At 17.4% G+C, this 25525-nt stretch overlaps 8 protein-coding genes across 8 annotated transcripts; 5 read left to right on the forward strand and 3 right to left on the reverse strand.

The window, feature by feature from the left end:
• Positions 1–1889: 1889 nt before the first annotated feature.
• RPS24 (40S ribosomal protein S24, putative) lies at positions 1890–2684 on the forward strand (the record flags this gene model as incomplete). Its single annotated transcript, XM_028677044.1, has 2 exons — positions 1890–2243; positions 2637–2684. 2 exons carry the CDS (start codon positions 1890–1892, stop codon positions 2682–2684), a joined length of 402 nt encoding a protein of 133 aa, XP_028533473.1.
• A 1127-nt stretch (positions 2685–3811) lies between these two features.
• On the reverse strand, positions 3812–5281 carry PRELSG_1012500 (cytochrome c oxidase assembly protein (heme A: farnesyltransferase), putative; the record flags this gene model as incomplete). Its single annotated transcript, XM_028677046.1, has 1 exon — positions 3812–5281. The coding sequence occupies one exon, from the start codon at positions 5279–5281 to the stop codon at positions 3812–3814; it is 1470 nt and encodes a 489-aa protein (XP_028533474.1).
• Positions 5282–7941: 2660 nt separating this feature from the next.
• On the forward strand, positions 7942–9084 carry PRELSG_1012600 (V-type proton ATPase 16 kDa proteolipid subunit, putative; the record flags this gene model as incomplete). Its single annotated transcript, XM_028677047.1, has 5 exons — positions 7942–8011; positions 8157–8315; positions 8552–8628; positions 8768–8888; positions 9017–9084. The coding sequence occupies 5 exons, from the start codon at positions 7942–7944 to the stop codon at positions 9082–9084; spliced, it is 495 nt and encodes a 164-aa protein (XP_028533475.1).
• Positions 9085–9934: 850 nt separating this feature from the next.
• On the reverse strand, positions 9935–10309 carry PRELSG_1012700 (mitochondrial ribosomal protein L14 precursor, putative; the record flags this gene model as incomplete). The annotated part of the gene is made up of 1 exon (XM_028677048.1): positions 9935–10309. The coding sequence occupies one exon, from the start codon at positions 10307–10309 to the stop codon at positions 9935–9937; it is 375 nt and encodes a 124-aa protein (XP_028533476.1).
• A 1322-nt stretch (positions 10310–11631) lies between these two features.
• Positions 11632–12501, reverse strand: SLBP (histone RNA hairpin-binding protein, putative; the record flags this gene model as incomplete). The annotated part of the gene is made up of 1 exon (XM_028677049.1): positions 11632–12501. One exon carries the CDS (start codon positions 12499–12501, stop codon positions 11632–11634), a length of 870 nt encoding a protein of 289 aa, XP_028533477.1.
• Positions 12502–14865: 2364 nt separating this feature from the next.
• PRELSG_1012900 (conserved Plasmodium protein, unknown function) lies at positions 14866–15895 on the forward strand (the record flags this gene model as incomplete). The annotated part of the gene is made up of 4 exons (XM_028677050.1): positions 14866–14893; positions 14999–15218; positions 15423–15476; positions 15616–15895. The coding sequence occupies 4 exons, from the start codon at positions 14866–14868 to the stop codon at positions 15893–15895; spliced, it is 582 nt and encodes a 193-aa protein (XP_028533478.1).
• A 1040-nt stretch (positions 15896–16935) lies between these two features.
• Positions 16936–18238, forward strand: PSOP13 (secreted ookinete protein, putative; the record flags this gene model as incomplete). The annotated part of the gene is made up of 7 exons (XM_028677051.1): positions 16936–17211; positions 17283–17298; positions 17541–17630; positions 17745–17758; positions 17874–17936; positions 17998–18130; positions 18222–18238. The coding sequence occupies 7 exons, from the start codon at positions 16936–16938 to the stop codon at positions 18236–18238; spliced, it is 609 nt and encodes a 202-aa protein (XP_028533479.1).
• A 2444-nt stretch (positions 18239–20682) lies between these two features.
• On the forward strand, positions 20683–25226 carry PUF1 (mRNA-binding protein PUF1, putative; the record flags this gene model as incomplete). Its single annotated transcript, XM_028677052.1, has 5 exons — positions 20683–22333; positions 22507–22676; positions 22742–22999; positions 23227–23463; positions 23535–25226. The coding sequence occupies 5 exons, from the start codon at positions 20683–20685 to the stop codon at positions 25224–25226; spliced, it is 4008 nt and encodes a 1335-aa protein (XP_028533480.1).
• Between the last annotated feature and the right edge of the window lie 299 nt (positions 25227–25525).

Here is a 25525-nt window from a genome sequence, read left to right on the forward strand (position 1 = left end):
ATAGACAAAATGAAGAAGATACATATTTCATTCAAAAAAAATAATCGTGCTTATCCACTTTTATTAAAATAAATATTTTACATATTAACCGTTTCATTTATAATGATATTTGTTTAAAAATAAAATTTTTATAAAGAAATTAAAACAGTTTTATTAATTTTTTTTTTTTTTTCTTTATAAATGTATTCGTTTATTATATTAATGTTTTAATTCATAATGTTGATCATAATACTAGAAAATTTGATGAGTATTTTTATTTTACCTTTTTTTTTTTTTTTTTGTAATTAAAATTATTTACATTATTAAAAAATTAATAGAAATAATTACTAAAAAAAAAAAAAATTAATAATGATTATTTATATAAATTCATTTTATTTCATTTTTATTTTATATTTTTAAATCTTATTTAATTTAAAATTAATCTTTTTTAAACTACTTTATATAATTTTTTTTCTTTTTTTAATATGAACATGTGAATACATGTATATAGACGTATATATATGAAGATAGTTCATTATTTATTTTCTTTAGTATATTCATTATATTATAATATATATATATATATATATATATATATTTGTTTTTTTTTTTATTGTTTTTTGTTCTTTGTTCGTAATTTATTTGTTACTTAACAAGATGAATTTCTTTCATTATTATTTTTTTTTTTCATATTTTCCTTTTTCTATAGCTAAATTTTTATAAATAATTGAGATATCCGCTTAAATAATATTCATTTCTATTTATTTTTCTTTTTCATTAGAATTTTTTTAAAAATATAACTATTTTTTTCCAAAAAAATATATTGAAACTTCTTTGTTAATTAATTGTAGATTTCTAATATTCCTTATATAGTATCATTGTGCTTTTAAGTGAATTGTTACAGTAGAGAAATATAAAAATTAAAAAAAATATGTACCAACTTCATAAGAGACCAAAATTTATAAAAATAAATTTTTCTTTAGATTATATACTTTATTTTAATGAATAAAGCTTTGTTTCATTTAAATATAATACATTTTTTTTAATTAATAAGAAAAGAAAACTTTAAAGTATATCTCTTGAAATTTTCGTATTATAGTTATTCTGAAGATTTATAATTTTCTTCTTTTTAATATAATTAAAATAAATAACAAAATTTTTTAATATATTAATGCTATATTAAATGATACTAACAAAAAGAAATTTGAGATCAAAGTGTATCTTTTCCTTGTAATAATCGTTCTTACTACACCTTAATCACCTCATTTTTTTTTAGCTTATAAGTTTTTTTTTTTGATAAAAAAGAAAAAATAACAAAATATATAACATTATTTGTATTCTATAAAAGGTCATACATTTCATTTTTTACTTTTTTTTTTTAAAAAAAAATAATTTAAAAAAAAAGAGGGGAATTTGATTAATGTAAAATTTTATTTATTGCAATTAAATGCAACATAAAAATAAAAAAAATAAAACAAAAAAAAATATATATACATATATATATAATTTTTTATATTTTACGGATATATTTTTTTATTCGAATTTTTAATTTTATAAAATTTGTTTAATATTGTAGGAACTTCAAAATAAAAATTTATTTCTTTGTAAAAATGATTAATAAGTTTTATATCTGAAATATTTTTCATTTAAAAGCTTAAAATGCATATATATATGTATATGTAAGTATATAAATAAATTCTTTGAATAAAAAAAATAAGAGTTATTAAAAGATAAAAAATCAATCATTTTTAGTATTATAATTTCTTATATTAAATATTTTTTATATGAATACGATAAGAAAAAAAAAAAAAAATAATAAATTAAAAATAAAATAAAATAATAAATAAATAAGTCGAATAAAATAAAGTTGAACAAAGAAAAATATAATAGAATAAAATTAAAAGAAAAAAATGGCAGATCAATTTACAATCCGTGTAAAAAAATTTATGCAAAATCCTCTATTACGTAGAAAGCAGTTTGCTTTAGAAATTTTACATCCAAATAGTGGAACAGTTTCTAAAAAGGAAGTTAAAGAAAAATTAGCAAAAATGTATAAATTAAGTGATGTAAATACAATTATATTATTCGGTTTTAAAACATTATTTGGTGGTGGAAGAACAAAAGGATTTGGCTTAATTTATAAAAATGTTGACGCTGTTAAAAAATTTGAAAAAAAATACAGACTTGTTAGAGAAGGATTAATAACAAAAGAAACCAAAACAGGAAGAAGAGCAGCAAAAGAATTAAAAAATAGAAGAAAAAAAGTAAGAGAATATATTTTATATATATATATATATATATTATTTTTCTGGAACAATTCTATATTTTTTTTTTTTTTTTGTTAAAATTTTTTTTTTATTTCAATATAAATTTTATTGAAAATTATAAATATATAATTTTTATATAATCTATATGTATACTTCTGTGTTAATGTTTTATTGTGAAATTATATATTCATTAATTCATTAACTATTTTTATGTGATTATTTATTTATTTATCTTTTAAAAATTTCACAAATATTATTTTTGACAATTTTATGATTTAATATATACTTACATTTTTTCATTTTAAATATATTTATATAATTTATTCTTTTTATTTATCTATATATTTATTAATTTGCATAACTTTAATTTTTTTTTTTTTTTTTAAATAGGTTCGTGGAACAGAAAAGACAAAAGTATCTGGAGCAAAAAAGAAATAAATTTATTTTTTATTTTTATATTTTTTTTATTTCTATAAACTAAAATAAGATACTTATTATTCTTATTTTCTTTATATATTTTTTTATTTTTTCTTCATATAAATACTCTAATTTTATATTAAAAAAAAAGGTGAAAGAACTAAAAAATTTTGAAAATATTATAAATAACAATGTATTAAAAAAAGTATTATATATTCTTCGTTGTTATACACAAATAAGATAATATAACGTTATGAAAATATTAATGTAATATCTATAAATATTAACTCAACATAATATTTGTTAAAGTTTTTTTGATATAAATCTTTTTCTTTTTTTTTTTTTTACTCTTGAATTTTATATAATAGAACAAAGAAAAAATGTAATTAAAATTATTTTTTTATTCTTTTGTATTAGAATGTATATTTTAATCTTCTAAATATATCAAGAAAAACTATGTTAGCTTTTTTTTTCTATTAAAAATTGAAAGTAAAAATAAATTTAAAAAATGAAGTTGAAAATAGTATATACGGCATATAAAAAAAAAATATAAGAGTGAAGAGAAATAGAGTAATATTATTCAAGATATGTTTAGGGGTAGTATTCATACTTTTATAAAAAAAAAAAAAATTAAAGAATTATTACTATTTATTTTTTATATTTCTATATAAACAATTTAAACTAAATAAAAAAAAAAATTGAATAAAATTCCTTATTCTAATTTTTAATTAAAAACTATTACATTAGTAGGGATATACTTCAGTTTTTGAGTTTTCATAAATATGAAAAAATTTTATTTTTTATTAACCTTAATTATTGAAATATAACGCATATATATATGTACTTTTTTATATCTCTGGATATATTGAAAAAAAAAAGAATTATATTTTATTATTATCAATTAATAATAATACATCTAAAAAAAAATTTAGAATTAACATTATTTTATGTTGTATATATGTTTTGAAATAGTTTTTAAAATAATCTATTATAATTTATAATAAACAAACATTACAGAAAACAAAAAAAAAAAAAAAAAAGATAAAGGAAAAAATAATAATAAAAAATTAAAAAGAGTTTGAAAAAAAGAAAAATATGTATAAGGATAACTAATGAAAATTTACAAAAAATTAAACAAGATATGCATATTAAGAGAAAACTACACAAAATTTCAATAGTTTCTTTTTGAATTTTGTAATGCTATGATCTAAAGAGTTATCATTTTTATCTATATTACTGTCTTTAATATTCCCATTGTTATTATTTTTTTTATCTGGAATTTGTGTATGATAAGCTGATAATGCTAATAATAAAATTATATGCCATAATGAATGTTTAAAAAAGGAGCGAATGTTACTTTTTGAGGGTTTTTTTAAAAAATTCTGAAATTTATAACAAATAAATAAGTTAGGTATTAATGATGTTAAAATATACATATAGGATGTATAACCACAAAAAAAAAAAATAAATGGAAGTGATGATAATCCAATAATATAAGGTCTACATAATTTTGCTGTATATATTCCATTTTTATCTTGAAGAGGAAACATTTTATATTTACCTTTTAAATAGTCTTCTTTATATAAGTAAGCTAGAGAATAAAAATGCGGAAATTGCCATAAAAACTGAGTTACAAATAATATCCAAGGTTCAGGTAAAAATATATTTTGTTCTACAGCTGTACATCCCATTAGTGTTGGTATAGAGCCAACTATTGAACCAACATGAGTATTATAAGGAGTTTTAAGCTTTAATGGTGTATATACACATGCATATAATATAATATTAAATAATCCTAAGTAAGAAGTTAAAGGATTATTCAAAAAGTACAATATTAATGAACCAGTTATTGCTGATGTGAAACCAAATATTTCTGCGTGCCTTAGAGAAATTTTATTATTTGCTAAAGGCCTTTTTTGTGTTCTTTTCATTATTTTATCTATATTTCTTTCATGAATCTGATTAAATGTATTAGCACTGCTACTACACAGAAATACACCTAATACTAACGCTGAAAATTCTGTTAATGAAGAACCACCTAACATAAAATATCCAAAAGTACTGCTCAAAGTTACCCATATTGTTAATTTAGATTTTGATAATTCGAGATAATTATTCAGATGATATGTTGGCATATTAAAATTCACTTTTTTAGTATCTTTACTTATGCTTACTATGTTTTTTTTTAATAATTCACAGCTAAAATTTATATTATCATTAAGTGTATCTCTATTTTTCTTATTATTAATCACTAAAATCTCTTCATTTTTGTTGTCACCTTTCATAATTTCATTTTTTTTTTTATATAAATCTGAATTTTCTAAATTCTTTTTAAAATCTTTTTTTTCTTCATGATAATACTTCAGGGAATCTTTTTCTAAAATTTGATTTGAACAAATATATTTTTTATATATATGTACTGAACTTACGACATTATTGCCATTCTTTTTCATATATATATCTTTATTATATATTACTGTTTGTTTATTCAGTAAGTTCCTTTTAAGTGTAGAAAATGGATATACATCATAAAATTTCTTTTTTTTATTAATAATGAAATGACAGCTATCTATATTAATAGTTTTTGTTACATACATAAATAACCAATTTTTTTTCATCGTTTCTTCCTTTCATTCTTTTAAAAAAAAAAAAAAAAAATAGTAAACTAAACACGCTTAAAGTACTTCATGCATAATAATACAATTTTTCAAAAAAAAAAAAAAAAAATACTATTGTAAATTGTTTTAGTCTACCTTATATATCTATTATAAAATGTTAATAAATAAAAGAGAACTTGAAAAAATAATTATAAAAAAAATGTTAATTAAACAAATATTCATTTTAAGTTTAATTAAATCAAAACTACAGCCAATTAAGCTAAATGAAAATACTTCAGTGCATAAAAAAGTTCAGAAAAAAAAAAAAAAATTCAGTTAAAATATTTTCATTAATATTTTTTAATAAAAAGATTAAAAAAAAAAACTAAAAATATAAATTTTTAATTTTTTTTTAAATTTATTTTTAGACGTAAAAATAATTTTTGTATATTTGAATATTTTTCTTCAATGGAATAATCGTATTTTTTTTTCTTTTAATTTTTTAAAGTAAAAACATTAACTTTTAGGATTTTCTTTAAATAAATAAAAATAACTTAAATTTTTCATTTTCTATGAAAATAAAATTCTCTTTTAGAAATAGTATATTGTTTTGTAGTATAAATTCTTATATAATTAAAATAATAATACTTAAGTTATCCTTTTATATTTTCTATGCAATATTAAATTTTGTTAAAGAATATGGATACTAAAACATTAATTATATTTATAAGAAAAAAATGAAAAATTTTGTAGCTTTTATAATTTTTGTAAAAGAGAATTATGAATGAAAGTAACTTGCATCAATTAATCACATTTATATATATGTTTATATCTGAATAATGTAAGATGTTAAAATGATTCTTTTTTTTTTAATATATTTATTATTTAACAAATGAAACAATAAGAATACTTTTGTAATTGATCTTATCATAAGTACTAAATAGTTATTTTGCAGCTTAAATTTTATTTGATTTATTAAATTTATTATGATTGCAAAAAACAAAAGCAAATGAAAAATGAACTAAAACATTATATGATGTTTTTTCTGAAGAATAAAATAACCTTTATGTAGATTAACCAATTGAAATATATAAATAAAATATACATTTAACCTCTTATTAATAAATTATAGTTATTTGTTTAAAAGAATAAATTTAATTTTTATCAATTTTTTATATTCATTATTTTATTTTAAACTAAAATTTTTTTTTATATGTGAAGAATATATTTTGAATTATCTCCTAAATCATTAAAAGTTCTATTAACTTGCTTGTACTTGAAATATATGAAATTCATCTATATTCAATAAAAAAGAATAAGTTATATCTTTATTTAGTATACCTAGAAGTAAAGAAAAAAACAAAACAGAAGTAAATTATTATACATACTATTAAAAATAATTTTACATAATTACAATAATAGACCTATACAAAATATTAATAATTTAATTATTCCTATATATGTATATTTATAAAAAAAAAAAAAATTTTTTTTATTCTATCATAATTTTTTATTTTAAATGAGAATAATTCACCCACAATATGTTATTTCACATTTAAATATATAAATAATTTTAAAAGGTTTGAAGGAATCGTTTGTTTTTCATTTCCCATCACTTCTTTTCAATTTAATTATTTTTTTCTTTTAATTTAATGAATGATTTTATCAGCATAATTATATTTCACAATATATCAGGTAAAATAGACAATTTTTCACTTTACTATATTATTAATATAATGTTTAAAATTTAAAATAACACTTTAAATAAATATGCATTATTTTAAGAATACATATATTTCCCCCTGATATATAAAAAATTGGTAATAAATAAATGAAAAAAATTATTTTCTCTTAAAGACTCATTTAACTTTAAAATTTTCATTTTTCACAATAAATTGAATTTTCTAAGCATCAAATAAAAGGAAAAGAAAAAAGATAAATTAAAGTTATAACATTTGTACAATGAGATGGATAAAAAAACTGTTAAAAAAATAACTATACGAACAATATATCTTTTTAATTTATCTTTTATGAAATTTCTTCTTATTATTTCCCAAAGACTTTTAATTTTTAATTACTCTTAATACTATACTTATTTAATATTATTTTATTTTGTTGGAATACATTATTTTATTAGATATTTTAATACAATAAGCACATATGTAATAAATTTGTTGCATTATACATTTTTCTTTTTTAATATATTTATATAAAATAAAAATATGAAAATAAAATGCCAAAATTTACATTTACAGCTAAAAAAATATAATTATATTCAAATTTTTTTTTTTTTTTTTTTTTAAGTTTTTGATTGTTTATTCGTTATAACATTAAATTCAGAATATATACAGATATATAAATACATAAAAAGTTATTAAAAATATATTATTAACAATTTATAACAAAAGAGAAAAAATAAAAAATTAAGAAAATTTAAAAATAAAATTTTTTTTTTTTAATATTTTTATAAATGCATGCGGAAAGGCCTTTTTTTTTTTTTTAATACTATTCAATTAAAAACAAAACATTAAAGAAAATATATTTTTTTATTTTCTTCATCTTTATTGTTAAGAGAACTTTAAGCTATTTATTTTTTATTTTTAATATAGTAATATAATTCGTTATTAATTTTAAATACATATATAAAGAAGTAATCTTTTTTTTTTTTTTTTTTTGAGAAAATGCGAACATGTGATCCTAATTCAGCTTTTTTTGGATATATGGGGATTGCTGCATCTTCAATTTTTTCAAGTAAATTATATTTTGAATTGTGTTTCTCATATATACATATATATGTGTGTATATAAATTTTAATTTGAATTGTGAAAAAGGTATTTATTTTCTAGTTTAGTTTGTTTTTTTTAATTTTATATTTTTTTTTTTGTTTTAATTTCAGATTTGGGGGCAGCATTTGGTACAGCGAAAAGTGGAGTAGGAGTATGTAGTGTTGGTGTTATGAGGCCTGATTTAGTTATGAAATCAATATTGCCTGTAATTATGTCTGGTGTTTTAGGAATATATGGAATTATTATGTCTATTCTCATTAAAGGAAGAAGTACTTATTTATATATATATGACTTTTTTTTAAGACACTTATATATGTGCATAATGTATAAGTATTATAATATGTTATTCTCCTTAAATTATTTATTTATTTAGTAAATATTATATGAAACTCTTATTGTTATGTAATGATATGTATATACTAGTAAATTTTCTAATATTGAAAATGTTATTAACAAATTTCCAAAAATATACACAATTTTATATATTAAAATTTGTTTTTAATAGTATCTGCTGATACATATTCAACTTATTTGGGGTACGCTCATTTATCATCAGGATTAATAGTTGGATTGAGTTCATTAGTAGGAAACAAAAGAAACATAAAAATAATTTATATAATCTCAGAAATATTATTTTTATGTTTCAAATATATATATATATGTATATTTATTTATCTTGCTTTTTTTTATATTATGTATACATATTTTCCTTTTTTTTTAGGCTTCTGGATTAGCTATTGGTATTGTTGGTGATGCAGGTGTAAGAGCAAATGCACAACAAAATAGATTATTTATGGGATTGATTTTAATTCTCATTTTTTCTGAAGCATTGGCATTATACGGTATTTTTATTTACTATATTATGTTTTATATTAAAAAATAGTGTATTCCTATATAGCATAAATTTATGCTTTTATTATTTTACAAGTTAAAATCATTTCAATTTTCATTTTCATTTTCATTTTTACAGGTTTAATTATTGGTATCTATATTACAATGTCAGATACTCCTGCTCTTTGCGCATCTTACATAAATTAATGTTAATGATTAATGAAATAATTTTTATACACCGACTTAAAAGCAGAATAATACTTATATTTTTGTTAATTTTTTCATTTTTTAGTCTATATTTTTAGAAAAAACTGCAATATATATATATATATATATATATAAATTTGGTTTAAACGAAAATTATTATGGCTTAAAGTAAAAATAATAAAATATACTAGAAAAAAATAAAAAAATTATAATAATATTATAAAGAACATCTAAAACAATATATTAAATTAAGTTGTACATAAATAAGTTAATATTTTTAAAAACAATTATCCAAAAAGTATATTACATAAATAAAGAGTATCTTAAAAAGTAGTGTCTAAAAACATATTTTTTTTTAAGAAATACTATTTTAAATAATAATAATGATTTCACAGTTTATAAGCAGAATTACGAATTTATTTTTTTTTTTTTTTATTTAATACGTATATATATATATATAAACTTTTTTTTTATTATATACAAGAATAAATATTAGTAATATTACAAATAAAAAATGAAAAAGCCTTATATGAAGAAAAAAATTAATAGAATCTTCAACTACCCATATGCTATTTCATTTATTTATGTTAAACAAAAAAAAAAAGGGGGAAAAAAAAAACCAGTATTTTTATTTTCATTAATAGGAAAATATACTCTTTAAATAAATCATTTTAAAAATGGACTTTTGAAAATATATAAAATAATAAAAAAAAAAGAGATTATTTCTCTTTAAAATTATTATGTATTCTTATAGTATCTTTTTAATATTACGCATTCCATATGATGTAGTTATGAAATTAAAATATTTGAATATAAAATTTAATTAAAATTATTTATTTATTTAGAAGTATCAAAAAATAAATCGAGCTAAGTTTCTACAATTGTGTCTAGTTTCCATTGCCACAGGGCCTTTTATTTTTGTAGCTTTCAGCTTATTTTTTGATATCATAACGAAAGCATTATCATCAAATTTTATATAGCTTCCATCTTTTCTTTTCGTTTCTTTTTTTCTTCTAACAATAATTCCTTTTGGTGTCTTTTCTGAAACGGTGCAGTCACTAGTTTTATCTCTAATAGATACTCTTATTCTATCTCCTATTTTTCCTGTACCCCACTTATTCTTCCCAATTCCAATTATACATGCTTTTATTACGCCACTATTATCTGCACACCTGACAATAGATTGTCTCCAAAGACCATTAAATATATGTGAGAGTTTTATCATTAATACATGTATATGAATTTAAATAATATGGTATAACTATAATTTTTTTTTTTTCATTATTAAAATACCCATTAGTTATATTTAATTATCTTCATTAAATAAAAAATAGATAAAACAACTTTAATTTTTATTTTTATTATTTTTTTTTAACAATGTATTTTAAAGAATTTTTTAAAAATTCATATATTTAAGTGTATACTTTTTAAATGACTAAATGCAATAATTTATATTTTTATCTTATTTTATTTTTTTTTTTTTTATATTTATATAAAAAAAAAATCTGTCACATTATTGTTTTAATTTTTAAATACTTAAGCATGTATATACAAAAGCGAAATAGTAAATATTTTTAAAAAATATAATAAAATACATTTATTTTTATATATATAAATATTCAAATTATTTTTAGAAAATTATTAAGCTATTCTCTATTATTATTTACTTATGCAAAAAAAATGATACTACAAAAATTATAATTTCACATTTACTTTAAATTCTTTCGATTAATACTATTTTTTGTACATGGCATAGTATAAAGCATACCATAACTCATTAAAGGTAATTAATTTTATTTTATTTTAATTATATTATTTTTCACATTTTTAAAAAACAAAGAATCTTTTTCATAATAAAATTTATCTAATTAAATAATATTTTACTCCATTTGTGTAAATATATTATTTTAAGGTATATTAGGGATAAATAATAATATATTTATTATAATAATTTAAAATTTTATATCAAACAAATGAAACTGTTAAATACAAATATATATATATCTTTCAGAAATTTTTAATGTAATTATGAGGAAATATATAGGACTTTTTATATGTTAGACCTTTAAATATAAAAAAATAGATAATTAAAATTTCTAGTTCTATCTATTAAGATAATTCATATTTAACAAATAATAAAAAAAGATGTAATATAGGAAAAAGGAAGAAAAATTATTTGACAAGAAAATTAATTTATCTTTACCAATCTGAATATATCAAAAACTTATTAAATAAACTAGATTAAATAATAAACATATTCATATGATAAAAATTATATAAAGATGTAACCAATAATTTACACAAAAACAATAAGTATATTTAATATATAAAAAATTATCAGGCATATTATATAATGTTTAATATAATATAAATATTATATATTTGGTATAAATATTTTATACAACCCCAATAAATGCACATATAAAATGTAAATGCTTATGCACATTTTTTTTAATTTTAAATTATTAATATGTTACCTAGTTAAAATACATACATATGTAACATAAAATAAAAATGTTAAAATGCTTCTTTAAAAATAATGTTTAATTAAAATCTTTTTTTTTTTTTTTTTTCATATTTATTTTTTGTATTCATATTAGAGCAGTATAAATATTTTGTTGCCTCTATTTTCTGATTTTTCATGTATTCGTTTATTTCATTTATATTATTATTATTTTCAGAATGATCTTTTTTTTTTGAAACAATAATAATTTCATTTGTTTCTACTTTGCTTTTTTCAATATTTAAATTATAATCTCTCATCAAAAAATATAATCTATAATATTTTTCAAATAAATATTTATAATTTTCATTGTATTCATCTTTTAATGAAAATAGTGATTTTTCTAAATAGTTCTGTTTAATTATTATAAATTCATTATTCAATATAGTACCATTGAAATTTTGGGGAAGAAAAAATAATGGCTTATCTATTATGATATTATCAGCACAAACATCTGGGTTCTTTTTATCTGAAATCCATAAAATATTTTTTAATGTCATATCTGAAATTTCTTCGTTTTTTTTTTTCAAATTTTTAATTTCTCTCTGACTTAACTCAGGTAATTTTAAATTAGATAAATAATTATATTTTTCTGCAGCAGATAAACTGCAAATGTATTTATGAACCTCTTCAGACATATTTCCCCAAGCATGAATTTGTTTTCTCCATTTTTGAACTTCTTTATTCCACTGAGATAAACTTAAATGCTTATTAACTCTAGGGGTTTCAGGGTGCCAATCATTTTTTAAATCATTACTTCTTTCATTTTTTGGTATAGCATTTATGTACCTTTCATATGATATCAAACGCTTAGTTAAATTAATATTTTTTAATCTTTGATTAATTTGTGTTTCACTTAATTCATTATTTCTGTAGTGGCATTTACTTCTTTGAAAATTTGAAATATTATTCATTTCATCATTATGTTTTACTAATATTCTCTTTTTAGTATTTGAAATATATATTATGATGTTAAAGCTTTATTTCCTTCATGAAATTTTATATTTTCAAGAAATAAAAAGGAATTTAAAAAAAAAATGTTAAATATAGCATTACTGTCTAGTTTAAAAAAAAAAAATATATATATATATTTCAAAAATAAAAAAAAAAAGCTTAAAGCTATAACTTAACAGCTATTTAATTTTTGTAGCTTCAATTAATAAAGAATACATTTAATTGATTTAATTTTCAATACACTTTATTCAAGAAAAAAAAAAAAATTGAAATGCATTTATTATTAAACAGGAACCTAAAATAATGAAGAAGAAAATATATGTAAAAAAAAAAAAATAAATAGATTAGTTTATATTTTAAAAAACCTTCAAGATTAAGGTATTAATTATTCATATATATAACAAAAGATATAAAAAAAAATTCCGTTTAAAATAAAATCAAATAAATTCATTCTGCATGTAAAATTGTGAAGTTATATTTCTCATATATAAAATTTTTTAAAATTACAATGAAATTTTTGCTTTAATTTAAATTTGTCGATACATTATCCTTTTTTTTTCCCCCTCTTTTTTTATATAATATATATAAATATGATGATTATAATAATTGTGCATTTTCTTTTTTTTTCGTTTACTATAGTGAACTATAATTATCAATGCATATATAAAAAAATAATATACACAATCATATAAAAAAAAAAACATTAAAATTAGACTAGAGATAAAATAGTTATACATACATGAACATAGTATATATTTTTTTTTTTTTATAATACTTCTTCAATTATTTTTAATTTAAATATATTAGAATAATAAATAAGCAAAAAGGCTCAGACTAAATACTAGGATGCATTAATAAATACGGTTTACAATTGCAGAAAGTGACTTCATTTCAAGAAAACTTATATATTAATTATAAAATAATTTTTTCATTCTTAAAGTTTTTATGTTTATTGTAATTATTTTTTGATTATATATATAAATATATTTTATTATTTAGTAATATCTTTACAAAATTATATAAAATATATTAAAAAATAGATACATTAATTATTGATTTACAAATAGTTACAATATTTTTTTTTTTTTATTTATTAAACTTAAATAAAAATATATAGGAAGCAGTATTTTTTTAATAGAATATTAATTCCTTTTATATAAGTGTGTATCAATCCATTTCATAAAAATCTAAATAAGCATAATATTTTGTTTAATATAAAATTTTCTTTTTGCAATATTAAGAAATAGACCTTTGTAGAATATTAAATGAAAATTAAAATAATGCAATTTATTTATTCATTTTAATATTTATTTAAAAAAAAAAGTATAAAGAAATAGCAAACTTTAATTTTTTTATGTTTTTTTACCATTGTATAGTTTCCAAAAATATATCTTAAAAAAAAAATAAACAACAAAATTAAATTATTCTTTAACAATTTCAAAAAAAGACACATATTAAGACTAATTAATTTTATAGAAACCCCTTTTTTTTATTATAGAAAAAAAATTGTTTGGAATCGTTAAAAGCATGTAAAAAATGAAATCAATATTTTTTGTTTTTTTTTTTATTTTTGTCCACACATATGTTTACCTTATTCTGATTTATACAGTTGATTGGGTTATTCGAAAAATATTATTTTCAATTTAAGGATAATGAAAATTTAAATGAAAAAAAATTTCACACTTTGAGATACATAACCAAATTTTTTAAATATAAATATATATATATACACAAACACATATTGTCATATACTAAAATATAGCTAATTTTTTTTTTTTTTTTTTTAATTAGAAAGCTATTTATTCCATTATTATTATGATAAATTAGAAAAAAAAATTACACATTTGTTTTCTTTATATGAAATGTAACATGGTAAAAAAAAAAAAAATAGCTAAGGCTTTTTACAACTGTATTTTTGTGACAATACAAAATAGCCATGCATATTTAAATATATTTACTATTTATTTTTTTTTTTTTTGGTTTATTTTTTTAAAATATCCAAGACACATATAAAAAAAAAATAGAAAATAAATTACTCACATAAGTGTGTTTTTTTCTTCATCTTTATCTCTAACATATTTTAAGTTATATATTATATTTTTCATCTTATAACAACTTTTTGTTTTTTACACATAAAATATTTTAAATAATTATTTTTTTATTAAATACAAAAAAATAAAATAAAATAAACATATTAATCTATAGAAAAAAAAAAAAAATTGTAAAAGAACTGAGGCTCCTTAAATTTTTATATATTATTACTTTTTTATTACATCAATATTTCCAACTAGATTATTATATCTATATTTTTTTAGTTCAGAACAATGACATCTTCAAATGAATCAAGTGAAGGTAATAATAAAATATCCCATTGATATATTACGTAAATTTTATGATTTTTTAAAATTTAAATATAAATAAATATGTTTTTTATACTTTTAATAATTATATGAGCAGACAGAACCTCATATAAAAAAGAAGTATCACACGATGGGGTATCAAATATATCAGACAAATCAAATAAATCGAAGAAGCCAGATGTATCAGAAAAAAACAGCACATCAGAAATAGCAGTTGAAAATTTTGATATTAATGATGATAAAGAAAAGCAATATAATAAGTTTCTCCAGTGTTGTAGTAATGAATATTCTGTTGAGCAAATGAAAAAATTTTTGAAGTAATACTTAAATTATAAAGATTAAGATACAGACTTGCATATTTTACTTAAATTTAATTAAAACATATATTTCTTTTTTATTTTATTTTATTTTTTTTTGCAATATCACTTTTTTTTATTTTACAATTAATACATTTTATATAATTTTTGCTTTCAACTTTTTTTTATATCTTTCTTTATTAATTTTTTTAATCATATGTATAGATATGGGATTACTGAAAATGGGATTCGCATTATGACAACGGATACTTGTTCTTGGTTAAATTTTTAATAGAATAAATCAAAATATTATTTGTTTCATTATATGTAATTTTTTTTTTTGTTGTTTCTGCTATTCTGATCGTTTTATATTTATGATTTTATTTAAATATTTTTACTTTAATCATTAATATTTTAGGTACTATGATTATTATAAGATAACAAAAAGATCTACTCCTCATCTTAAAGAATTTACCGATGGAGCAACTGTAGATTATTACTACTATACCACTCCTTTTCCTACGCAAATGGGAAACATCAACTTAGTCATGATGCATAGTCAAGTAAATTTTGGAGATGAAACTCATACTCCTTCAGATAGGTCTTTTAAAATGAATGAGGTGACACCTGAAATGATTAAAGAAGCAAAAATTAAAGTTAATCAAATTAAAAACACATGCTGTTTGAAATCTCTTTAAAAAAAAAAAAATAATAAATTTTTTTTTCTTCAAATATATATTTTATGTTAAAAGCTTAGAAAAATATATCCTCAAATAAAAAGAAAAGGATTGTCTATTTTTATTGGTATATTTCAACTTAGATCTGCTTTTGATTAAGAAACTTTCCCATTTTATATTTTATTTTTTTATAATTCTTCTTAATTTATTTTTTTCTTTTGCATACATTTTATTATAATATTTTATATTATTTTTAATTTATTTTATATGTTAATTTGATTATATAGAATGTACATAATTGTTAAATATTTAACTAAATAAAAAATAAAAAAAGGAGGAGAAATTAATTTTCTAAAGTACTTCTTTTATTTTCTCTTTATTTTCTTAATTAATTGTTATCATAAATTAAGCATTAAATTCGTATTTATTAAACTATAACTTTATTTATACTATTTTTAAATAACATTTTTCTTATTATATTAATTATTTTGAATTTTTGTTAAATTTCTTTCTTAAAGAGTAGGATAATATAATTTTAAAATTAAGTTCAATCTAAATCGTACTTAAGGAGGTTTTTCTTTTAAACTTAAGTATTTATTAAAATGAAATACAATTCTTTATTAGTCTACATTCATAAATTGAATATATTTTTTTCTCACCTTTTTTTTCTTTTTTTTGCTATAAAAATATTAAGACAATTTTCCCGTTATTTCTATTATTGATTTTTATTATTATTATTATTATCCAACTAAAAAAATTTTAAATTTACTTCTAGGAAACAATTTCTAATACATATATTAATGTATATACACTATTTATTTTACATAATTTTAGAAGAATTAAAATATATATTTTGAAATTCTCCTTTAATTTTTATTTTCCCAAAAGATTCATCTGAAATAGATTTCATTAAATTATTTTTGTTTTTGTTTTTATCACATTTATTATATATAAAAAAAAAAACATATAAAATATATTTTTATTATTTAAATTTTTTTTATTAAAAGCTTTTATAAGTGTTTTATTCAGATTGAATTGAAACTTTACTGAAAATATTCAAAATGAATAAATTTTTTTTTTTTTTTTTTCTTTTTGTAAATTTGTTATTGTCTCAAATATTTTGTGAAAAAGCAGAAATATTACCTTTAGGTGATATTTTATCGGGAGTTAGCGATATAGCAAATGTAATTTCTTCTAAAAATGAAAACACTAATGAAGTTCTCTCAGAATCAGTATCAAAAATTAACTTAAAAATAGTACCATCGAAAAAGTTGCACATCACTAAGAATGACATGATGTTTTTATTATCGGAGCTTCGACAAGAAATAGGAAGACAAGTTCTAAAAAATTTTTATGTAAACAATTGTATAGCTTAACATATTTAGTTTTTTTTTTTTTTTGTTTGTAGATTAATATACTAGAAGGTTTGAAAAAAAAGCAGAAAACAAAATAAAATTAAAAAAAAAATAAATAAGAAGTAAAATATAGATAAAAAAAAAAGAAAAATTAGTTTAAATAATATCCATAAAAACTATAAAAAATATTTACAAAAAGAGGAATATAACAAATATAAACTTTGTACTTTTTTAGTGAAATATTTCAAAAAAAAAAAAAAAAATTTTTGAATACAATAAAATAAATTTTGTTGTTCATATATAATGCATAGATGAATTTGAGGAAAAGGAAAGAATGAAGCAAAGATCTGCTTCTTTATGGGCAGCTAGTCATTCTCCAGTTTATATTCCAGAAGAAAGAGGTATATAACATATTTTAATATTTATTTATTTTTTATTAAATTAATCTTTTTTGTTTTTTATTTTTTTTATTGGGTATTATATAATTAATATTATTTTTGTAAATTAATTAGTAGATCAAACAGAAAAGGTAAATTATAGCAAAGTTATTTAAAATATAATTTAAATTAAATATAAAATTTATATTTATATTAATTAAAAACTACATATTCATGTTTATATATATATACTTAACTTTTTTTTAGGTTAGTGAAATAGATGATAAAGATAAAGAAGAAATTGAAGATTTATTAGATTCTTTAAATAAGGTAATAATTGCATAACTATTAAAACAAATTAACTATTAAATATATTAATCTTTAATTATAGATAACTAACGACGAAAAAATAAAGGAAAAAGAAAACTTAACTTATAATATAGAAATACGTAACAAAAAGAATTTTGATGAAAAGGGGATTTTAGAAAATAATATGCACTTTAAGCAAAAAGCGTTGAGAAATGGTAAAAATAAATTATAAATTAAGTGAAGATATAAATGTATATATATATATATATTTTTTTTTTTTCTTATATCAACTCTTTACATAAATAGGCCCTGTAACAAAATAGTACAAATCATTTTCTACATAATAATAAATAAAAGAGATTTTTTGTTTTTTTTTTGAAAACTTTTAATATTATATATCTTTTTAAGAGGAATAAAAAAGAAATAATAATTTTATGATAGAATAATGCAACTATAAGATACATAAAATATTAAAAATTATTTTATCTTATTTTATTATTTTATTATTTTTTTTTTTTTTTTCCTATTGACAAAAAATAGAAAAAAGTAAAATATGTTTTACAAAAATTTTTTTTTCTATTTTTTTTTTTTTTTTTGTAACATTATTATCAATATAAGAAATAAGTATATTCATTGTGTACAACATAATATGAATAGGAAAAACTTTTATAAATATGATATTTCTGTTAATTATATATTTACTCTCCAATCTCTATTTTTTTTTATACATATAGAAAAAATAAATATTGATTTATGTATATTTTATCGATAAAAAAAAAAAAATTCAAGATGTCTTATTTTATGTATTGTTCATTTTAGTCTATTTGAAGTTTATTTATTGTACTATTAGTATACATATGCATTGAATTTTTTTTTTTTATTAAATATAAATAATTATAATGAAAAATGTTTGAACATCTTTTAAAATAAATTTTCATGAAGCAAACTTAATTTATAAAATGAAATATATTTTAGATAAAGAAAAAAAAAAAAAAAAAGTGAAAATACATTGGTATTCACATTTTTATCTGAAGATAACAATTTTCAAATTTATGTGTTACTGTCTTTATGATCCAATTATATTTTGTGCTTTTTTTTTTTTTTAATAATAGTTTTAAAGATATTTCATATTTGGGATATACATTAAAAAAAAAAAAAAAGATCCATATAACCTTTATACACAATAATTTTTTTTTTTATTTTTATATGACCGGAAATGATTATTAGGATTCGATCAACTTGTATATTAGAGAAACAAATTTAAATTAAAAATAAAAATAGCAAAAAAATATTTATTCAACAAACTTCAGATGATTTATTTTGAAACCATTTTTCAAATTTGGACATTGTTCAAAAAATATCTTATGTATGTATGCATACATATATAATTTTTTTTTCCATTTATTTTCTTTTATATTAAATTTTTGCTGAATGGAATATTGACAAAAATATTAAGTCCATTTATTTTATTTTTTATAAATTTTTCTTTTTTTATTTCTTTTTTAAATTATTTTTTTCATTTACATTAATTCCTTTTTTTTTTACAATTATATCTTTTTAAATTAAAATATTTCTATATATATGTGTTTTTTTCCTTATTTAAATTTGAATTCTTTCAAATTAAATTTCTTTTTTTCTTCTTTTTTTAGTTTAAATACATTAATATATTTAAAAAAAAAAAAAAAAACATTATATTGTTCCTTTTAAATAAAAGACGAAATTTTATAAAATTTACTCAAACTTTTGTATTATATATAATAATTTATATATATATATATATATATATATATATATATATATATTTTGAATTAGAAGACAAATGAAATTCATTTCATGTTGTCTATTAATACATTTATTTTATTTACATTATTTTATTTATTTTATTTTTTTTTTTTTTTACTTGTCAATAATATTTTAATCAATCAAATAAATACAAAAAAAAATTTATGTTTTATTTTTTTATGTTCTTATTTTTTTTTATTTTTCCTCTTATTTTTTTATCTTCTTTTTTATGTTATTATATATCAAGCTTTAGTTTCTCAATGTTTTAATACATATTATTATGTGTTAATATATTATGTTTTATTATTATTCATTTATATTTAAGCTTTTTATTATTATTCCCAATTATTCTTCGCATTTCCGTAAATTTATACATATTTGTTTTAATTTATTTTTCTATTAATAAGAAAAATTTGAATAAATATTATAAAAAAGTATTAAGTTAATAAGAAAAATAAAAACAATCTGGTTTACTTCATTTAATAAAAAAAAAGAAAAAAATTTTTTTGTTATTTTTTGATTTAAAATTATTTTATTTGTTATAGAATCATTTGATAGTATTTGATTGAATTTAATATTTTTAAAATTTGATTTTTTACTAATTTAATATAAATTAGTTGTGTTATGTTCATTTTACATATAAATATATTTCATGAAATTTTATTTATTTTTTTTTTTTTATAAACGTATTTCACACCTTCATAAATTTAAATTATTATTATATTTAAGTCTTTTTTTTTTTTTTTTTAATTAAAAATAAAGGGGAAAAAAAATTTCCTAGACAACTAATTGATTCCTAAGAATATATTAACAGCTTTCTAAAAATGTTTTGGTAACCATTTTTTTATGTGATTGAATTTTTTTTTTTTTAATAAAAAAAGCAGAAATTACGAAATATAATAAAATTTAAAAAAAAAAATAAAATAAAACAAAATAAAACAATATAGAAACAAAAAGACAAAATAAAAATATTAAACTTTAAAAGATGGATAAGAAAGAAAGTAATAACCACTGTGATTTTTCTACAGATTCATCATTGAATAATTCTTGTGAAGATAACGATATTTTAAACGAAGCAAATAAGGAAGAAAATAATTATAATATCAATAATCACAACATTAATGAAAGAGATATTAGCAATGATAATTTAAATATGTTATATAATAAGAAAAATTATAATACTACTACTACTACTACTAATAATAATAACAATAATAATAATATTAATATTAATAATAATAATAATAATAATAATAATAATAATAATAATAATAATAATAATAATAATAATAATAATAATAATAATAATAATAATAATAATAATAATAATATTAATAGTAATAATAACAATAGTAATAATAATATTAATAATAATATTAATAATAATAATAATATTAATAGTAATAATAACAATAGTAATAATAATATTAATAATAATATTAATAATAATAATAATATTAATAGTAATAATAACAATAATAATAATAATATTAATAATAATAAAAATAATAAAAATAATACAAAAAATAGTAAAAATACGATGGAAAATAAAATAAATAATTTGAAAAATCAAGTTTTGCAAAATGAAGTTTTATTACCAATAAAGCAAATGACCTTATCATCTAATTTTTCAATTAACAAACCGTCACCAGCAAGTATACCTTATATTGATAAAAATAATTTAAATGAAATTGCAGAATTTTCATTAAAAAAAAATAGCACAAATTACAATTTGGAAACTAATAACATGAATTCTCCATATAAGCAATCTTACAACTACTGTATAAATAAAGATATAATGAATAGCAATATGACATCAATTATAAATTATCCTATAAATATGTTAAATTATAACAAAAACAGTTACAACACATATTTTGATGATATAAATAGAATGAATGATACTTATACTAATACTACAATAAACAATTCTTGCTCTAACTATAATGATTCTAATGTTTTATTAAATTCAGAAAATTATATAATTCCTTACAATTATTATAATTATTACTGCTCTTCATATATTCCATCTTATCCTTTTTTTAATTATAGAGACACTGTGAATAATAAGCGTTATTGCGAAACGGATATAATAAATGAATTAAATAATAATAAGCCATTGGAACATTATGATGAAAACAATAAAATGTATTATAATTTTAATAAATTTATTTATCCATCAAAATTATATTTCAATGATAATATTAATAATATATATCAAGTAGATTCAATATCAAATACTTTAAATTGCCCAGATAAATTATCCAGTAATATATTTCCTTATAATATGAATGATTATAATAATTTAGTACACCAAGACAGTGATAATTTAAGTAATAGATCAAGTATAAATGCAAATAATACTCAAATATTTAATTATTTCAATTATGTTTCCAATAACAATTTCAATATACAAAGATATTTATCGAATAATAATAATCATAATTCTACTAATGATTATCAGCAAAATATATCTTGTTATAATACATTTAATTCTAATTGCTATTCTTCTGCTTCTAAAACATATTTCTGTAATCAATTTTTAAATGACTATCCTTTGTTTCCGTTATCTTCTGTTGATATGTATAATACTGATAATACAAATTTTTCATCCAATAACATATTTCATTATCAATGTAAAAATAAAAAAATAAAAAACTAATATAAAAAAATATATATGATATATATATTCACTTAATTATAAAGTATCTAAATGCCATAATAATATTAAATCTAACGATTTCTTTATTTAAAAAAAAAAATACCTAAGTATCTTTTTTTCTTTCGATGTTTTTTTTTTTTTTTTTAGCAAACGCACATACAAATAATCAAGATTTCAAAAAAAATAAAGAGTTGAAAAATGCAAATAATAATCAAAGTATTAATAAAAGAATTTTGCCAACTAAAAAAATTAATTATACTAAAGATAATTATTCGTCACCTATAGCATTTTCTGGAAATATCTACAAAATTGCTAAGGTATACTTATAAATATTTCCTTTTGTAATATATAGAAATTAATATATATTTTTTTTCTTTTAAAGGATCAAACTGGTTGTAGAATATTACAAAGGATATTAGAGAAAAAAAATCCTCAGCATATAGAAGAAATATATAATGAAGCATTAGATCACATAATAGAATTAATGGTTGATCCTTTTGGAAATTATTTGTGTCAGAAATTAATGGAGGTATGCACACCTGAACAGATAGAAAAAATTATTGATAAATCGTCTGATGAATTAATTAATGCATCTATAAGTGTTCATGGTACGAGAACAGTTCAAAAATTAATAGAAATGGTAATAATACATTTTATTATCTTTTAAAAATATATGTATCTTTATTTTTTTTTGAATGATAAACATATAAATACACTACTTTTGTATATTTTTTATAAATCAATTATCTTATTAATTACTCATTTATATTTCAAATATATACATGTATTTCCACTTTATTATATGAATATTTTAGTTGCCCATAAATTCATTTTTTTTTTTTATTATATATATATTTTCTTTTTTAGATTAAAACTCCATCTCAAATTAAAAAAACAACAAAAGCTTTAAAAAATTCTATAATTACTCTAATCAAAGATATTAATGGTAATCATGTTGTGCAAAAATGCCTTATTACACTAACGAGCAATCAATGTGATTTCATTTATGAAGCGATTTTAAATAATTGTGTTGAAGTTTCTACACATAGACATGGTTGCTGTGTTATTCAAAGGTGCATTGATTCAGCTAATGAAGCTCAAAAAGTATATTTATATTAAATTTAAAAAAAAAAAAATATGGGTATATATATAATTTTTTTTTTTTTTTTATACAGGAATTATTTATAAAAAATATATCCAATAATGCTCTTGATTTAGTACAAGATGCATTTGGAAACTATGTTGTTCAATATATATTAAATTTAGGAAATGAAAAAGTAAATTTGGAAATAGCCAATAAATTATTACCTAATATAGAAAAATTAGCAGTACAAAAATTTTCTTCCAATGTTGTAGAGAAATGTTTAATAATTGGTAATAATAATTGTAGAAAAATTATGATAAATGAAATTTTAAAAAAAGGAAAAGATGTCTTAAAAAACATTATTCTAGATCCATTTGGTAATTATGTTATTCAAAGAGCGTTATCTGTTGCATCAGAACCAGAATTAACAAAATTGGTTGAAGGTATTAAGCCTTATATAAAGGAATTACGTAATTTATCGTCAGGAAAAAGGATAGCTTGGAAACTAGCTAAAAAGCACCCTTTACTTAGTGCGGATATTAATCACCAATATTTTACGAATGGCAATGTTTCGAATACTTATTCATCTAACACTGATGTATCTAACAATAATTTAACAAAAATATCTTTGAAAAATGAAGATAATTTAAAAAATGGAAAAAATAAAAGTTCTGATTTGAATACTTCAAAGAACTTTTCAAATAATTTTAATAACCACACAAACAATGTTAAAACACGTAAGAGAAATACGCAGTCAAATAAAGCTATGCAAAACCCAAATAATTTGTGTAATATTCCTAATGGAAACAATATAGAAAAAAATACAAATAAAAACATTTTTAGTAAAAATTTATCAAATAATAATAAAAATGATGTCTCTTCAATAGATAACAAAAAATATTATAAAAAAAATTATATAAAAGATGAACATTTAAACAGTTCAAAAATAACTCATAAAATACAACATATATGTGATGATGAAATACCAAAGAGCAATAATCATATGAATTCAGACGAAAACATACACAATAGTAACTATTACAACAATAACAATAATAAAAGTAATAATGAATATAATACTTATAAACCTTATAAATATAATAGTAAAAATAACAATTATATCAGTGATAAAAGTAATAAAAGTAGAGATACTGATGATTTAAATAATAATGATAGCGTTAGAAATGGTAATATACATAAAAAAAAAGATAAAACTGATAATTATATAAATGAAAAGTATAATGATAATTTAGATGATGAAATCTGTAGTAATGAAAATAAAATAAAAAAAGATATTGAGTGTAATAATGAAAAAAGTAATACCATTTTAAATATTAAAAATAATAACAGAAACAATAATTTAAATAATAAAAAAAACGGAAATAATTGTAAATATATTTATAATAATAATAGAAAATTCTCACATAAAAAAATTGAAGAAAGCACCAATAGTAAAAATACGAAATATATAGATAATAAGAATAATAAAAATTATAACAATTCTAATAAAAATGAATATAAAAATAATCAAAGTAACCCAATTAATAGTGATAACAATTACAATTTTATTCAAAATAATAATTATAATTCTTATAATGAAAATTCTACTAACTTTTGTTCATTAAAAAATAATAATCAAGAATTTAATTCCAATTTATGTAACAAAAAGAACAACTTAAAATCCTCCTACTCTTCAAATAATAAAAATAATAAAGATAATTATGTTAAGAAAAACACTAAAAATTTAAACAAAAAGTTCACTAGTGAATTATATTCAACATAGATACGTGTATTTATCATTAATTATATTTTTATTTTATCTTAATACATTTTATAAAAAAAGTCATTTAGAAACATAAGAACATATATATATATTTATATATATATTTGATTTAACATATTGTTTATGTATATTTATGTTTTATCATTTATTTAATGAAAAAAAATTTTAAATAAATTTATATTGTTAAATTTAATGTTTTACATATTTTTAATTTCCATAAGGTTTTTTTTTTTCACCTCCAAAAAAAAAAAAAAAAAGTAAAAATAAAATAAGAAAATAAAGAATTGTCTAAACAGTTA

The sequence above is a fragment of the Plasmodium relictum genome, assembly GCF_900005765.1.
Source record: "Plasmodium relictum strain SGS1 genome assembly, chromosome: 10".
Taxonomy (NCBI): Eukaryota; Apicomplexa; class Aconoidasida; order Haemosporida; family Plasmodiidae; genus Plasmodium; species Plasmodium relictum.